Below are 18,210 nucleotides of genomic sequence, written 5' to 3' on the forward strand. Positions count from 1 at the left end.
CAGATTAAGGCTATAGAAATGATTACAATTGGAAGTGGGGAGCCAGGTAAGACAAACTATAGGAGACTAGGAGTGAAGAAAGAGGCTTTGCTTGTGCCAGGGATAAAAAGAATAGCAGTGGTGTAAGATGTATTTAAGAGGCAGAATTAAAGCAGTTAGCAGATATAGGGGACAGGAATAGAGTCCAAGAAACAGGAATAGAGTCCAAAAGTCTAAGACTGGCTTCAGCAAGTGGGGTGACGGAAAGGCTACCGTCTGAGAAAAGGAACCCTGGTCAAGAGACAGTTTTGGGGATGGAGGAGACAGACTCAGTTTCCGTCAGTTGAGTCAGAAATGTCTGAAAAATCATCTCGGTGAAAATCCTGGAGGAGCAGTAAGAAAATGTGTGTAAATCTCAGGAGAGAGAACATGGATTAAGATGTGAGTTTGAAAAACATGGTCAGGGAAGCCATGTAGTAGAGTATATAGCCTAGGGAGAGTGGAAGAAAGCCTAGTACAGAGCTTCAGAAAATTCCACTATTTAATCCTTCAGTAAAGGAGGAACTATTGTCTTGACTAGGAAACAGACCTGGGAGTCACTGTTGACTTCAAGACAGTGGCCCTGTGTACTGATCAGATCACCAAATGTTGAGAATTACGAAGCGGACCATCAAAGCCATACAGAGCACACTCTGCTTCATGCCTACATAAAATCCTGCCTGGCACAGCAGCATATGTGACATTGTTCTAAGAAAGTAACATGTGAAATAATCTCAAGAACCTCCCAAGACGTCCCTTGACTACTTTTGTATGGAAAAACCAAAAATATTAGAACTTGATTCTGAAAACAATGATTAAGGAACAACATGATTAATGCCAATAAAATGATGAAGAACGTGCTAGTGAAAAAAGAACATTCAATAAAACTTAGCGTATTAGATAAAAGAGAGAGACCCTTTATGATTTCCAGGAGTTAACAAAAAAAAACTTCCAGTGAACTTTAAGGCAAAGAATCTATGAACTTTAAAAATGGATTCACAAAAATATGATGTGAATTCATGACAGATAGGAAAAAAATTGGTTGCCCTAAGAAATACTAGAATGTTTCAAGGTAATGTAAAGGTCATGAGCACATCCTCCCACATTTTCTTCGTGTATGTTAGAGAATAGTGGTCCAGATGAACCAAATATTGTCTCGTATGGTATCTCATAACCTTATAGATAGTAGATGATCAATGTCTTCAGGTGACATTTACCAAAATTCATCAACTTATCAAAACAAGATAACAGAAAGATGACAGAATTTTTAAAAAGTATATTACTTTTCTTTTACTTGGTTTAGACAGTCACCATTAGCATGAAATACCTCATTCTAAAATAAGTAGGGTTCAGCAACAATATTCTATATATTGGTAGTTTCACAAACTTTCCTGATCATAAGAATCACCTGGGCCACTTACTGGATTTCATTTTTGTTATCTAGTGCCTAGCACAGTTTCTAGGACTGAGTTGGAAATTAATAAATGTGTACATTCCTGGTATTATAGTCTAAAACTTGCAACACTAATAGTTGCAAACTTCAATGACCCTGATGGTTGTAGAATTTTCTTGCATCTACAAAAGACAGTCCTAGCTGACTGGGCTTAGGAATTTTTCTTCATCTACTTGGGACTTCTTTCCTCCTATCCCTCACTGTCAGATCCCTTGTGCTACCTGACTGCATCTATCCACAGTCTACACACCTTGTTTCTTCTTTGGCTCCAACGCAAAGTCAGAGGCTAGGAGTGAGAAGGTAATCCCCTGTGGCTACATCCCCACAGTCACACCCCCAGAGGCCCCATCCTGCTCCTCACCTGAAAGCCCCTGCCCTAGCTCCTGGGATGAAATGCCCCGGGTAGCCTTCCTACCTGAAGAAGGAAGAGGAACAAATACTGAGTCTAGATTTCACTTGGAAATTCAGATGATTAATGTGAGTCAGTCCTAGTCTACAGTTCATTGGAACACAGGGACATTTAGAGAAAACATTTGTGGGAGCTTAAAACTGGATTAGTTTTCCTGTTTGTTCATTATTTTTCTCATTATTATGAGTGTTAAAAAAAAACAAAAAGACCACCCAAACTTGAAATTTCACCAATGCTGGATTGTATTGAGGAGGGGAGAACTCACAAGTGCATACTCAATTTCACAGGAACCTGGGGAATAAGGGAAGAGAGTCAAGTGGGCCAGGGCCTATGGGGAGAAACGTGCAGCTGGGGGCCGGCGGAGACCAAGTACACACAGTCTCCCAAAATGACGGTCTCAAGGGGACAGCACTCATTCTCAGCCGTTCAGGTTCTCTGCGTCTTAAGAGACTCACAACTTTGTCACTTTTAAGATAAATGATGAATGAAAATGGTAAGGGTGGCAGAGATGCAAAGCGGGGCCTGGAATGAAAGGTAACATAAACGGCACAAAAAGCAAGGGCACAGCCACACCAAGATGGGGACTCAGTGCGTGCTTCTTGCTTGTGGCATGACTACAGCTATCCAGGTTCACATGAGATGGCTCAGCATGATGCAACTTACAAATGCCACATGTGCAAAATGAACCTAGAAACCAAAGAGAAACCATCACATGAAAAATGGGGACCACAGAGGCAGGTTCTGTAAGGTTCAGAGTATGTGAGAACACATACTGAGAGTCATCCTTCCAAAATTAATGGAATGCTTTCTAACATAAATTAGAGAATAATGCTTTTTCCATTATTAACGAGTTTCAGAGATACCAACCACACTGCTTATCATGAAAATCCAGTAAAGTACGGATAACCATGAAGATAAATGAGAATCTTAATAGTAATTCCTTCCTGTGTCCATCAGAAGTGACTTGAGTTAAAAAATAATTACAAAGCTCCACATCATCACATCTCAAAACGATTCAAATTACCCTCCCACCAACTGTCACCCAGAGTCTACCCTGACCGTATTGGCAAGAGTGGCCCATTTATTTATTTATTTTCGCCCATCTCTGGCTAAGATTTTAAAAACCCAAGTTAGGCTATAAAGGGTAGCAGTCTCTGTCACTTAGGACATTGTCTTCTCTGGAAACCAGTCACTTGCTACAAGGAAGAAACAGATGGTAATAGAAGTTAGTGGCCTTATATCCTAATTCAACAATGATGAAAAATCTTCAGGATTCTTCTATGGCATTAAGAAACATTTTTATCTTACCAAGTTCATTCATTGCATGTCTATGCTCTTCATCAAATGAAAGTTTCATTAGAACACACACAGCAGGACAGATCTGATGTTCAACAGGAGCTGGCACTGAAAAATAAAATGACATAAACCATAATGCTTTGTTTTCTCAAAGTAGTGATGTTTATTATACCTAAAAAATACTGAGTTTGCAGATATACTTCTCATGCATGGTAGCTTAGTGAATCAACAAGTATTTGCTGAAGAGATGAATAACTACTATACACATGGAAAGGAAAATACAGGTAAAGGGCTTTCCTTGGTTCTGTAAAAATGTTTACCCCTCACCAGCCTTTCACCAAGTCTGCTGGACTAACTCCCATGTAGGTTTATGCTATAATTCAACTAATAACTTAAAAAATTATATTGGTTATTTGAAATAATAAAAACATTTTGGTATAAAACTATGTATTTATAATTTCTATTTTCAAAGCTGAAAGGCACATGGCTGTATAGAAATGCATAGAGAAACCTAGTGCAACTCTAGTAGAGAAAGTTTATTATATAGACACCAGATAGTAAATAAAAATTTAAAGGAAAAGTGTCTAAGAAAACGTACTTGCACATTTAGTGCTATGCATAAAGTTTCAAAACTGTTACTTGAAATAAAAATTGAAAAACCAAGACTATTTTTCAGAAGTAATAGTATTTATTCTATTTAACTTGTCTGAGAACAGGTATTAAGAGCACACAATACAAGTCATTACATAATTGTGGACAGCCAAAGAAAACAATCCAGAAAGATAATGTTCTCCCAGTAAAGCAACTTATTAATTCTCCCTAGCCCTAGGACAAACAGAAAGGACATTTCTGCTATATTCTTACTGTTGAAAATTTTTTAATTTTAAATAAATTCACCTTTATACCTAACCCTAAGAGAAATCTACTGAATCTTTATAGATCAAGTTCTCATCATCAGTCTTTCTCCTGCTCCCCCAATCAAGATACTGACTCGATAGTCCTTTGCTGTGTGTATGTCTATGTGTGGGTTCTTACCAGGTGAAAGGAGGTCTTACCTTATATACTTACTGCTTTTGGTTCTTCCTATAGGAATGAAGTAACTTATCTCCTCAAGGGTCCCAACTCCCATGATCCCTGCTCCTGGGGGAGAGGGTTTCTCCCTGAGAAAAGAGCTGGGTGGCTGATCACCCCAGCAGCTGGGGCCCCAAGGCCTGAAGACAGGCAGTGAAGTGGGAAGGACACTGGGCTGAGGGTCAGGGGGTCTGGCCTCTGGCCCTGGATCCCCCACCCACTACCTGTGAAGCCACAGGCAAGTCTTTTGGCCTCTCTGAACCTCAGTCTCTTCATCTGTAAAGTGAAGATGATAACATCTTCCCTTCCTACTTCACAAGGTTGTTGTAAGGATCAAATAACAGAGATAACACAGCTCTGCACCCACTGAGTAAAGCGATATGCAAATATAAGAGAACGGCTTGGTCACTCACAGCTGAAGGAACTTACGTAAAGTCACTTTCCTGAGCTTAATCTCAAGAGAAGGAGAACATAATCGCTCAAGTTCTTTCTAGATCAACTATGCTATGACTGTTTAAGTCTACTTTGATTTTGTTATTTTCTGGTTGCACTGTAGTGCACACAACATTTCCCTTTGCTAACTTTTTTTCTAGGGAAATAGAGAAATTAAGCTTTAAACTATGTGAGCGGTGCAGGTGGCTAATATGAATTTCCCACTCTGATTCATAAAGACACCGTCCTAATTAAAAAACTTTTCATTTCAAAAACTTTTACATTTGCTTTGTCACATGCACCATATGCAACATACTTGGATTTTTGTCCTGGTCCATGCCTTGTTCATGGGCTTCCTGCCACTCCCAACAGGTTTCACAGTAAGCTCGTATCTGTTCCAAAAGATGAAGGACTCGGATTTCACGCCTGCCTCTCTTGTCATCAGGCTGTGAGTGAATGATGTTGTGGAGTGCTGCACTGGCCCTGGCCCGAGCCTCTTTACTGCCCCGGGAATTTCCCAACAACACAGAGTCTTTGTCATTGCCATGTAAAAGCTGGATGAGGAGAGGAAGACATCCAGACTGTCGCATGGATATACAGCTGTCTTGGGAGCTAGACATAGCTAGCAAAGTTCGCGACATATCATCCTTATCATGAGTACCAAGCATTGACAACAATGAATACACCATTTCCACCTGTGGGCCAAATGAGTTTAGAAACAAAATTATGACTTTAATAAGCCAAAAGCCAACATCAATGAAGTGATGAATGGGATATTAGTTGTAACTCAAACAAAAACAGAAACAAAAACAAAAATCTCTTTCCAGGATGAAGTAATGAGCGTTATTTCAAAATCCATACTGCTATAATCATTATCACCATCTTCTTTATGAGTAAATATTAGTAGTGGTAGTATATAGTCATAAGGAGACAGTAGGTTCTTGCATACCTAAACTGCTATTATCTGGATCAGTGGGTGAAAATCTGTTATCATAATGAAAGACAATCAACTGATTTTTCTCTTTCTCACATCTCCCCCACCCACCACACACACACACACCTACCAACACATACAGAGCAAGAAATGTGGTTTATCTAAAATTCTTTACACAATTAAAAATTTTACTTTTTAAAATCTACAACCATAATCAGTAAAGAGAAAATGTTTTTTAGCAATTACTATTGACTAAGTACTGGTTCTAAGCAATTGCTAACCGTCACCAGATTATAATGTTGTTAAATTATGATGTATCCCTTATACATGTAAAAGTATTTTGTCATAAAGGGATCATATAGGGATGATCCCTGATCATATAGAGATACAAAGTCAATATTCTTAATTTTTTTTTTTAAGCAGCTTGTAAGCATCATTACTCCCTTACTGTAAATTCTAAGAATTTACTCAGAAGCAGATCAGAAACAGGAAATAGCACCCAGTCATCCTGTCCTGTGATCAACCGCATTTTTTAAAAGCAAGAGCTACTGCGTGAGAGTTGAGGCTATTATCTAAAAGCATCATATCTATAAATCAGTGGTTCCAAACCAGGGGCAGCTTTAGCCCCCGTGAGACTCTTCCGGCAATGTCTTGGTGACCCCACTATTTGCAAGTGAGCTGTGTGACACAACCAAGTTACTGGAGTTCTCTGAGGTCCAGCTGTCTCAGCTGCAAAACGGAGTAATTTACCTAAGAGGGTTTTCTTTGTGAAGATGAAATAAAGTCACACATGTATACAGGACAGTAACTGGCATTCAAAAATGTAGTAAGGTCTTAATATTATCATGCAAAAATCACTCCAAAAGGAAATGGTATTCAAGCTGCCAGTTTTCAAGTAGTAGTACTCTTAAATATGAAAGGTTTTCTTTATAGTAAAAACTACTCATGTTGGACAGACTGGGGTGGAATTCTAATTTTATTACCATCTTTTTGGCTTCAGTATTCTTACTTAAAAGAGGGGTAAGAATAATACATTCAAAGGGTTTTGGAAAAGATCAGAGATAGTTTACGTACAACTCTTAGCAATTACCGGCATATTAGTGATCCCAAGTAGTAACTATTGAGTTACTAAAAGGATTAAGCTTTATATTAATAATATCACTGATACTCTAAAATTCATTTCTTATATCGACATTAGTTATGTAATGCTTTTCCTCAGAGCCATTATATTACTAAAGTAAAGAAAGAGTATGTAGAATACGCTATGAAAACAAGGAAGTATTTAGATGTAACGGAAAATATACTGTTTAAAAAACAGTCCTCGTGCTCCAAATGCAGTGATTCAAAGGAGGCAGACACAGACTGCATGGGCAGGCGCGAGGGCCCTGGGTCAGAAAACGCTCTGTAAAGAAGGAAAGCCCAAGAAGAGCTCTGCAGGCTGGCGAGGACCCTGAGGGTCACTGTGCAGCAGGGTGGGAAGTGGAGGGCTGCACCACTGCAGCCAGGGCAGCCAGGCAGAAAGTCACGGGGAGGGGAGAGCTTGGGGGGGTGAGCCAGCTGTGGGCTGCACCTCAGGATGCTTGCAGAGACCTGGCTGTCATTTCCTTAAGAGACTGTGATGATGAGAACAAAAGAATTCGTAAGCTAAATTTAAAAGAAGCATGAAGAATGTTCTAACAGAGTGCTCAGAGTTCTAGCAACAAGGCTTTATAACCTGTTACCTTGGTTCCCAGATGACTGGTCAGCCTTCGAGGAGCAGAATGTGTGCTACCAGAGCTCAAAACACTGGCTGTTTCATGATCCATTCGTGTAGTTGAACCCTAGAAATTAAGCAAATTATAGACAGTATAATTTAGATTATAGAGAAACACAGCTAGATTCATGTTAAGATACTCCAAATGAACTGTCTTCAGGGTAAATAGCTAAATATACCATTAAAGGGTGAACATTTATAACTGCTCAAAATGAGTACATTTATCTATAAACTTGAGTAGAATTTAGAGAAACACTGAAGGGAAAAAAAAAAAAAAACTGTGGTAAAAGACAAAGTACAATCTAGAAGAAACCAAACAATGAAGACATTCTAAGAGTAATATTCTTTCCCAAATCAAAAGGCATGAAACCATATTCAGTTAAATATACACTGGCTGCAAGAAAGCCCCACTGAGTGATGAAATGCTTCCCAAGGCCCACTTGACTTCACATTCCAGGATGTCTGGCTCTAGGTGAGTGATCACACCATCGTGATTATCTGGGTCATGAAGGTCTTTTTTGTGCACCTCTTCTGTGTATTCTTGCCACCTCTTCTTAGTATCTCCTGCTTGTTACGTCCATACCATTTCTGTCCTTTCTTGGTGCAATGCTAGTCTGCAGGAACATAAGTGAATAAGACATCCCCACCCTCACTGCATGCAGAGTCTAGACAGGTTGCTCAATATGTAAACACACAGTGCTTTGACGATCCCAGGTGTGCAGACAGGAATGGCGGGCACTCAGCTCGGGGTTATAGAGTAAAGGACTGTCTGATTTTGAACGACAAAGAGGTTGTCTCCTTAAAAAAGAGGAGGGTTAGCCACATGGCAGCTCAGATGAGGCAGAGGCCCTAAGCACAGGTCACAAAGAATGTGTATGTGTGTGTGTGCGTGAGAGAGAGAGAGAGAGACACACACACACACACACAGAGACTGACTTGGAGATTAAGAGCTTCTTTTGATTGCAATAAGGAGGATGGAGTTGAGGAACCAAGACTCAAGATAAAGAGAGCAGGTGGGAGACTTTTAAGGAAATTTTGGCAAAGGGCTGCTTTTGATCTACAGGAGAAAATGAATGACTCCTTATGCTGAAGCAAGCATACTGTCTTTAAGGATATCTAAATATTTTGACTGTTTCTGGTAGTGAGGATGTAACACAACCCGTAAGGAGCCTTGTCTTCTAGAATTCACCACCTTATGAACTACTCCCGTGTTTAAGTGTGGGCCAGATTTTGTGAAAGGCTTTTAGCGAACAGACTGCTGTAGATATGATGAGAAGTCACTTTCAAGATAAGTTTACAAAGACTGTGGCTTCCATCCTGGACACCTCTCTTGTTCTTCTCTGAGGAATGCCAGATATTACACTATGAACTGTTCTTTGTAGAGGCCTTGGTGGCAAGAAATGATACCACTGGCCGACAGCTCGGATACCTGAGGCCTGCTAACAGTCATATGGTGAGTTTAGAAGCAGATCCTCCCCTCATCAAATCTTGAAATGACTGTGGCCCCAGTCAACATGGTGACCGCAGCCTATGAGAGACCCTGAACCAGAGGCACTCAGCTAAGCTGCACCAGGATTCCTGACCTACAGAGACAATAAATGGTTGCTGATTTAAGCTGCTACATTTGTCAGGCAGCAATAGATAACTAACATATTGTTTGAAACAGAAGAGAAACAAGAGGTTACATTACAAAGCAAGGAAAAACCCATGTCTAAGATGAAACATGTTCTGACATTCATTTCAGTGTAGACATCAAATCACCTTTAAGCTTCAGACTTAGTATCTTTCTCTACAGATTCGTGATTTTGGGACACTCTCCACTCTGCTCTCCCAAACTCCCTAGCTAGAAACCTAGATGGATTTATTATAAGGAGATTCCGAGAGAACATTCCCATACCCATACTACCTATAAGCCAGAACTTGAGTCTTGAGAATCTTTCCTGGGCCTTTTTATTACGATTAAGTCTGCACCAACATCATTCAGAGGGACCAGAGAAGCAGTAACCTGTAAGAAATGGTTATTGTTGTTCAGTCGCTAAGCCAAGTCTGACTCTCTGTGACCCCATGGACTGCAGCATGCCAAGCTGTCCTTCACTATCTCCTGGAGTTTACTCAAACTCATGTCCTTTGAGTTGGTGATGCCATCCAACCATCTCATCCTCCTTCACCCCCTTCTCCTCTTGCCCTCAATCTTTCCCAGCATCAGGGTCTTTTTCAATGACTTGCCTCTTTACATCAGGTGGCCAAAGTATTGGAGCTTCTGGATCAGTTCTTCCAATGAATATTCAGGGTTGATTTCATTTACTATTGACTGGTTTGATCTCCCTGTAGTCCATGGGACTCTCAAGAGTCCTCTCCAACACCACAGTTCAAAAGCATCAATTCTTCACTGCTCAGCCTTCTTTACAGTCCAACTCTCTCATCCATATATGACTACTAGAAAAACCATAGCTTTGACTATATGAATCTTTGTTGGCAAAGTGACGCCTCTGCTTTTTAATATACTGTCTAGGTTGGTCATAGCTTTTCTCCCAAGGAGCAAGTGTCTTTTAATTTCATGGTTGCAGTCACCATTCACAGTGATTTTGGAGCCCAAGAAAATAACATCTGCCACTGTTCCCACTTTTCCCCATCTATTTGCCATGAAATGATAAGACAGGATGCCATGATCTTCAATTTTTTAATGTAGAATTTTAAGCCAGCTTTTTCACTCTCCTCTTTCACCCTCATCAAGCGGTTCTTTAGTTCCTCTTCACTTTCTGCCATTAGAGTGGTACTATCTGCATATCTGAGGTTGCTGATATTCTTTCCAACAATCCTGATTCCAGCTTGTGAGTCTTCTAGCCTTGCATTTCGTATGATGTACTCTGCATGTAAGTTAAATAAGCAGGGTGACAATATACAACCTTAATGTACTCCTTTCCAGATTTTGAACCAGTCTGTTGTTTCATGTCTGGTTCTAACTGTTGCTTCTGACCTGCATCTCCTTTTCAACACACATTAGAATCAAGCACCTCTCTATTTTCTGGTCCTCCTTTATCCACCTTTCAATATCCACTGCCATCAGAGGCACTCAAATGTGTGCCGAGGGGCCCAAGAAGGACTATGCCTGGCAGTTCAATCAGTACAGCTGGGACACAGTCAATTTCAACTACACTTGCTAGGTACAAATCCCTCTTCTATTATCTGCTTGCTCACTTTAGGAAGGGACTCAAAAACAGTTCTGAGAAAACAAAACAAACAAAGTGACTCTAAAAAGTTCACCATAAAGGTAGCAACAGTCTCCAACTCTCTGTGAAACTGTGTAAGAGGGAGAAGAAGCAAAAGAAGCAAGCACCCTCCTCACCTTGCCTTTTTTCATACAGATGGTACATGGAAGTGGTCCAACAGTGGATGAGAAGTTTCTCTTTATTAAAGTACTACAGCTAATTCTACAACCCTTAGTGAATTAATAAAGCTAGACATTAAGTATAAATGCTGTTAATATCACAAAAAGAGAGTCCACCAGGTGTTATGTGCTTCCTGGTGGAAGACCACTATGCTACCTATGAAAGTCTCAGCCATAGAATCAGGGCCTGAGACCAAATCTGATCACATTTCTAGACCCAAATACCAATTTACAGGGAATACAGAAGACAGAGAGTTAGGTCAAACTTCACCATGCAGATGTTCCTAGGAAAATTCAGACTATGGGAAACTTGAGAAGACAAATAACTTTGGTTCTTCAATAAATACATAGCAAAAATCTAAGAGACAAAGAAGAAATCTATAGATTAAAAGAAACTTCAAAGATACATTAACCAATCTCTGTGCATGAACTTTATCTGGCCCTTGTGTCAAATAAATTTAAAAATTATGACATTTATGAAACAACTGCAAATTTGAATATTGACTAGTTATATGATGCTACCGAGGAACTACTGTTAGTTTCTTTGGGAGTGTAATAATGGCACAATAGTTATGTATTCTAGGTGTCCTCTGTCTGCAGGATTGCTTTAGCAATTCTGGACCTTTTGTGGTTCCATATAAATTTTAGTATTATTTGTTCTAGTTCTGTGAAAAATGTCATAGGCATCTTGACAGGAATTGCATTAAATCTGCAGAGTGCTTTGGGACTTCAGACAATACTACTAAGCTACAGGAATCAAAACAGCATGGTATTTGTACAAAAACATGAGAGATAGACACAGAGACCAAAAGAACAGAATAGAGAGCCCAGAAGTAAACCCACACACCTACAGTCAATTAATCCTTGACAAAGGAGGTAATGACACACAACGGAGAAAAGACGGTCTTTTCAGCCAGTGACACTAGGAAAGCTGGACAGTTACATGTAAATCAGTGAAGTCAGCACACACCCTCACACCATAAACAAACAAGCCAAAGAAAACCCTCAAATTGTTTTAAAGACATATATATAAGACATGATACCATAAAACTTCTGGAAAACACAGGCAAAACAGTCTCATAGTCTCAAATTATAGCAATATTTTCTTAGCTCAGTCTCCCAAGGGAAAACAAATAAAAGCAAAAATAAACAAATGGGACCTAGTCAAACTTAAAAGGTTTTTTCCAGTAAAGAAAACTATCAACAAAACAGAAACATAGCCTACAGACTGGGAGAAAATATTTTTAAGTGATGTGATTGACAGTCAATATCCAAAATGTACAAACAGCTCATACAACTCAGTATCAAAATAAATAAATAAATAAATAAAAGCAACAAAATCAAAGGATGGACAGAAGACCTAAACAGACATTCCTTCAAAAAAGGCATACAGATAGCCAACAAATCATGAAAAGACGCTCAACATCACTGATTACTGAGAAATTCAAATTAAAAATGGCCACCATCAAAGCAAAAAGTCTGGAGAGAATGTGGAGAAAAGGAAATCCTCCTACACTGTTAGTGGGAATATAAATTGGTACAGCCACAATGAAAAATGGTATGGAGGTTTCTTAAAAAACTAAAAATAGAGTTACCACATGATCCAGCAATCTCACTCCTGGGCATAAATCCAAAAAAGATGAAAACTCTAATCTGAAAAGATAAATGCACCCAAATGTTCACAGCAACACTATTTATAATAACTAAGACATGGAAAGAACCCAAGTACCCATCAACAGATGATGGTTTTAAGAAGATACAATGGTTTAAGAAGTCACAAAAAAGAATGAAATACTGCCACTTGCAGCACCATGGATGGAGCTAGAGAATGCCATACTAAGTGAGGGGAGTCAGACAAAGACAGACATTATATGAGATCACTTATACGTAGAGTCCAAAAAATAATACAAATATATCTACATACAAAACAGAAGTAGACTCACAGACACAGAAAACAAACTTATGGTTACCACAGACGACAGACAAGGACAAATTAAAGGTATGCGATCAACAGATACAAATAATCCAAAAAATATGTATATGTTACTGAATCACTTTGCTGTAGAGCTAAAACTAACACAATAATGTAAATCAATTGTATTTTCAATTTAAAAGAAAGTATTCTTAGACACAGAAAACAAACTTGTGGTTATCAAAGGGGAAATGGGAGGAGGGATAAATTAGGAGTATGGGATTAACAGATATATACACTTTGATATATATAAAATAAACAAGGATTTACTTTATAGTATGTGCGCGTGTGCACGCTAAGTCGCTTCAGTCACGTCCAACTCTTTGTGACCCTATGGACCATAGCCTGCTATAGGTCTGTCCATGGGATTCTCTAGGCAACAACACTGAGGTGGGTTGCCACGCCCTCCTCCAGGAGATCTACCCAACCCAGGGATCAAACCCGCATCTCTTTTGTCTCCTGTACTGGCAGGCAAGTTCTTTACCACTAGCACCACCTGGGAAGCCCGAGGGAATTATATTCAATATCTTGTAATAACCTAAAATGGAAAAGAATTGGAAAAATACAATATAACTGAATCACTCTGCTGTGTACCTGAAACTAACAATATTAGGAATCAACTACATTTCAATTAAAAAAATGTTATATTCTGGAAATACACAGTGAAGTATTTAATGTGTAAGCAAAAAATGATGATGTCTGGGATCTTTTTCAAAAATAAAATCAGAGGACAAAGTATATAGGGTACCTGCAGATTACTCTATTACTCTGTTTGCCTCTGTATATATTTGAAATTTTCCATAATAACAGGTTTAAAAACATATTATTGGTAGTGGAAAAGGTTCTCCTACCATTTCATCTCTTTCCCAGTCTTGTTTGAACTTCATCACTACTTACTGGTTGTCTCACTAGAGATCTGGTTCTAAACATTAAATGGAAAAGCTGAGATCGATTCATAAATGAATTACACACAAAGTTATATACTAAGCAAGTAGGGATCTAGCCCATATAATTTATTTCTAGCTTTCTCTTTTCATTTAACGTTCAAGGAGATTAATCACAGATCAAAAATCCCTCTTTCTAGAAGGGATGTTAGTTATCCCTTCCAACGTACATATATTCATTGCTATTATCTACTATTCATCAGGGACTGTGGGGATATAAAAATGAATAAAACTGGAAAGAATCTTTATCTTTCTGGAGCTTACAATTTAGTAGGGAGAACAGAAATAACCACATAAACAAATATAAAACTGCAAATGTGGTCTTCAAGGTGAGAAGAACAAGCGAGGACAGCCTGTAATGGGATGTGAAGAGTTCAAGCCTCTTGAGAAAAATCATGCTCAAGTTCGGATACACACAAACTGCTGTTAACTGAGTGAAGTGGGATGAGAAGGCACAAGAGGGAACGGGCAGATGGTGTGCAGGCTGCAGCAGAGGAAGCCGTCAAGGGGAAGTCCTGAAGGGCCAGCGTGGCAGGCGTGCTGAGAGCAAAGGGTGACAGACAGCTGGCAAGTTTAGGCAGGAGCCAGGTTATACAGGTCGTAGTAAGGCTTGTCTTTTTCTGAGAACCAATGGATGCCAACAAAGGATTTTACCAAGAGGGTGATTTACTCGTGAAAGATCATTCTGGCAGAGTGGCTGTGGGCAGGAAACCAGGTGAGGTACAATGAACTTCCTTCCTCACAGTGGTAGAGATAAGGGCACTAGGGTAGGAGCTTGATGGATCCTATTACTGTGATCCTGAGAAAGTCAGAGAGATTATTTTCAGTTCTGCTAGTGTCAACTGTTTTGTCTCTGGAGCAAATAGCAAAAGAAATGAACAAACCCCAAGCGTCTGACAGGTAAAGGGATTTTGGCATAACTGGATCACAGTCTCACAGACACACCTCTTATCTACATTAAGATCTGGAAGTAGCTGTAGCGTCATTAATGTGATCTTGGTTTTTGTCTCGTAAGTTTGTTATGATTTTATGGCACACTAAAGTCTTACATTTTTAGATGAAACCTATGGTTCTTTTCTGGTTTCCTACTCACTTCATGATTATAAAAATTCTATCCTCATTTTCTTACCTTTTAATATTTCTATTAGTTTTCATTTGGGGGACTTCCTTGGTGATTCAGTGATTAAGAATCTGCCTTCTAATGCAGGGGATGCGAGTTTGACCCCTGGTCTGGGGACTAAGATCCCACATGCTGCAAGGCAACTAAGCCCGAGGGCCACGACTTCTGGGCCTGCACGGCGCAACAGAAGATCCCGCATGCCGCAGGGAAGATCTCACATGCCATGACTAAGACACAACATAGGCAAATAAGTAAACTGTTTTTTAAAGTTTTCATTTTTGACATTAAATCTAATATATTCAGAGTTAAATTTTGATATAAGAAATGAGATAGGAATTCAATTAAAAAAAAATAAATATTGAGCTTATTGGCTAGGTGAGGCTTTAAAGGATATAATAATTGAAATATGACCCCAAAGTATTAATAGTGGGTCTTAATCCTAAAGCAAAAAAAAAGGTTTTTGTCAAGAAGACAGAACTTCTTTCTACATATGTGTAGGAACACATGATATTCCCAGAGAATTCCCTAAGTAGTAGACAAAGAACCCGAATGTACTATTGGAATATAATTTCTTTTGCCCTAATTTACCATCTGTAGAGTATTACCCAGTACAATGTGGACCAGTAATATTAAAATGAAGTATATTTTTGCTTAAATGTGGTGAATTTAAATATTTAAATTAAGTATGAGACATTTTAAGCTTTAAATTTTAATGAACTAATAGAACCATGTTCTTTCTAAATAAATAGTATCATTAAAAGTAATCTATAGACACTAAAGGAATATTTTATATCAACAGCAAGAAAATTTCCTTAAAATCAACTTAGTTGAAACTGTATTTTAAAAAATCATTCATTTAAAACATAAAATATTGCTTGAAAAAATGTGGAGAATACAGAACACTCCAAAGAAAAATACTCATTAGGATACATTCCAATCAAACTCTAATAGAAAACTGATGGCAGCACAATAAGATAATGTTCTACATTTAAAAAAATTGTCTTCCATGATTTTGCTAAAGATGATAATAGTAAATATGACTAGGGTATTTATTTACTTTTATTTTAATGGGCATTAGAATTGTTTATTTAAATGCTAGGTTTCTATAATCCTGGGATACAACTGAAGATGAAAATATTAACTCTTTATGATTTTTTTAAAAAACATAAAAATATCTTAGAAAGAATGCCACAGAGAAAGAGCAAATCTATTCAATGCAAGCAGTAATAACTAGGTCAAATCACATATGAACAAAATGCAGCTTAGTATTTATTTTTCAAAGAAACTCTACTCACATTAATCATTTTAGGCTAAAACAGAGACACATACTTTAGAGCTATAAAATATACTTGGAAATTTGAAAGCTTCATAATTAAATATAATAAAGAAAAATGACATAGCATTTTAGTACTGAATTCTTCTGGAGATATCCATTTAGGACTAAGGAGACAGTTAAGATTTATAGGTCGTGTGAGAATCATCTCACTCAGTATTTCTTTTAAAATATTTAAATAGTTAACTAGAAAAAAATTAATAATCTATTTACCTGACCGCTACCCGAAGTTGCCATGTTGATTTCTGCCACTCCTTGACCTTCATTCTGCCGTTCGGCTTCATGTGAGCCAGCTTCATGCTTGCTCTGAGATGACCTCTGTTAATATGGAGTTAACATCAGTACATGCAAAAACGGTGCATGCTTTCTCAGCCCACAGCTTTCCTTCTTTCTTGCTCTAAAGCTCTGAAGGCCTCAACAACACAGGTTCACAAAAGCACGGAGCTGCACTCCATGGCCTCCGGCAGGCTGTCAGCTGCCTGTCTCGGTCACAGCAAAGTGAAGTGTGTCCCTCGAACACTAGGGCCGCACAAGACAAAGGGTTTTCTGAGACCCACAGAAACACCATCCTCCACCAGCTGTGCTCACATCACTATCGGGGACATAACCCAACTAGAGCAAATAACTGTCTTTTCCGCAAGGTCACATGGTTCTGGTATTTAATAGAGCTGCAAATATAGCAGTTACTACCTAAGCTTATAAATACCTTCTATGTAAGTATATTTATACTTACACACACATATATATTTTTATATACATCTGCTAATAAAAGTCATATGAAACCAACAGATAAGCTCTTAGATTCTAATATGAATAAAACCAAAACCTTTTCTAATGTAACCACCATCTGTTAGGTAAAGTGAAAGGGCAAGATTATATCCAGTAAAAGCAGTAATTTCAAGACAGATTATATCTAGTACAAAGCAGTCACTTTGAAAAATATCACCACAGAATCAAAGAAAGAAAATAATCTATCAAGTATCTTTTATAGAAACAATTACCAGTGTGCTTCCTCTAGGAAAATTATAGGTAAAATCAAAAATCACACATTAAAAAGTGTGACATAATAATGGAAAACTATGTTACAAAATGGCTTCCACTGGAATTTATTTAAACATACAGCTTTCCTAGACCATTTAAAATGCGACTTAAAAATAATTTACATATACTATTTCCATCAATAAACAAGTGTAAGTTATACATAGGCAAAAGAGAGGTAGTCCCAATAATTCAGAAACAAGAAAAAACAGTACCTTGGGAAAGTGACACCATAAAATTCAACAAAATCATCTAAAGCAGAGAATACAAAGTCAGTGAAGAGAAAAAATGAATCAACAAGCACTAAATCTACAAAGATTTGACACTGACATCACTGAAGATGTCAATACAAAAGTAATTATTGAGTATGTGCTATGTCAGTTACTTGCAATAGGGCTGGAGAACACAGTACTGACAAACCCAGACATTGTTCAACGCGCTCTTCCAGATTTAGTCTAGTCAGGGATGCTATCAAATAATGAAAGAAACGACAGTAAAGTTAAACAGTTCGACAAGCACTCTGAAAAAAGAGCAGAAGGTGCTTATAAGGATATATAACAGAGGGACATCAGACATTGTGGGAGTCCGGGGAAGCGCTCTCTTAGGAAGTGTTGTTTGGACTGAGATCTAAAATATAAACAGGAGTTCTAGGAAACGGGATATGGCAGAGGATGAAGGAAACAGAGACCACATGCAAAGATTTAGGGAAATAGAGACCATATGCAAAGGAGCTGTGATGGGAGGCATGTGGTTTGCTCTAGGATATCAAAGAATTACAGTGTGAAGAGTAGAACAGAGAGATGGTTAAAAAAAGGAACTTAAAGATTTTGTTGAATTTTAGTGTGATTCTCAGATGGCACTCATGCCCCCACATAACCAATACTCTAAAGGAAAAAGGTGCATGTATTCTGATCGTTTAAACTCAAATTTTGAATGGTCTAAGAAGATGGGAAACACAAGAGATCAACTTGCAGACTAAATATTAAAGTAAGTGGGAGATGACAGTCCTTTACACCCAGGGAAGCACTGATGCTTGGAGACAGAGGTCA

General features: G+C 38.4%; 1 protein-coding gene across 6 annotated transcripts in view; it reads right to left on the reverse strand.

The window, feature by feature from the left end:
• APC (APC regulator of WNT signaling pathway) overlaps positions 1-18,210 on the reverse strand; it is a 77,345-nt gene that overhangs the window by 21,749 nt on the left and 37,386 nt on the right. For 2 of the 6 annotated variants that reach the window (XM_065941612.1, XM_065941617.1), the window contains 5 exons: positions 16,337-16,441; positions 7,335-7,433; positions 4,996-5,374; positions 3,189-3,284; positions 1,833-1,886 (listed from right to left, as the gene is read on the reverse strand). In XM_065941612.1, coding sequence (XP_065797684.1) covers positions 1,833-1,886; positions 3,189-3,284; positions 4,996-5,374; positions 7,335-7,433; positions 16,337-16,441 — 733 coding nt within the window. The remainder of the gene's footprint in view (positions 1-1,832; positions 1,887-3,188; positions 3,285-4,995; positions 5,375-7,334; positions 7,434-16,336; positions 16,442-18,210) is intronic. The other 4 variants (XM_065941615.1, XM_065941614.1, XM_065941616.1 and 1 more) reach the window with 4 other exon arrangements.

The sequence above is a fragment of the Muntiacus reevesi genome, chromosome 7 (genome assembly GCF_963930625.1).
Source record: "Muntiacus reevesi chromosome 7, mMunRee1.1, whole genome shotgun sequence".
Classification (NCBI taxonomy): Eukaryota; Metazoa; Chordata; class Mammalia; order Artiodactyla; family Cervidae; genus Muntiacus; species Muntiacus reevesi.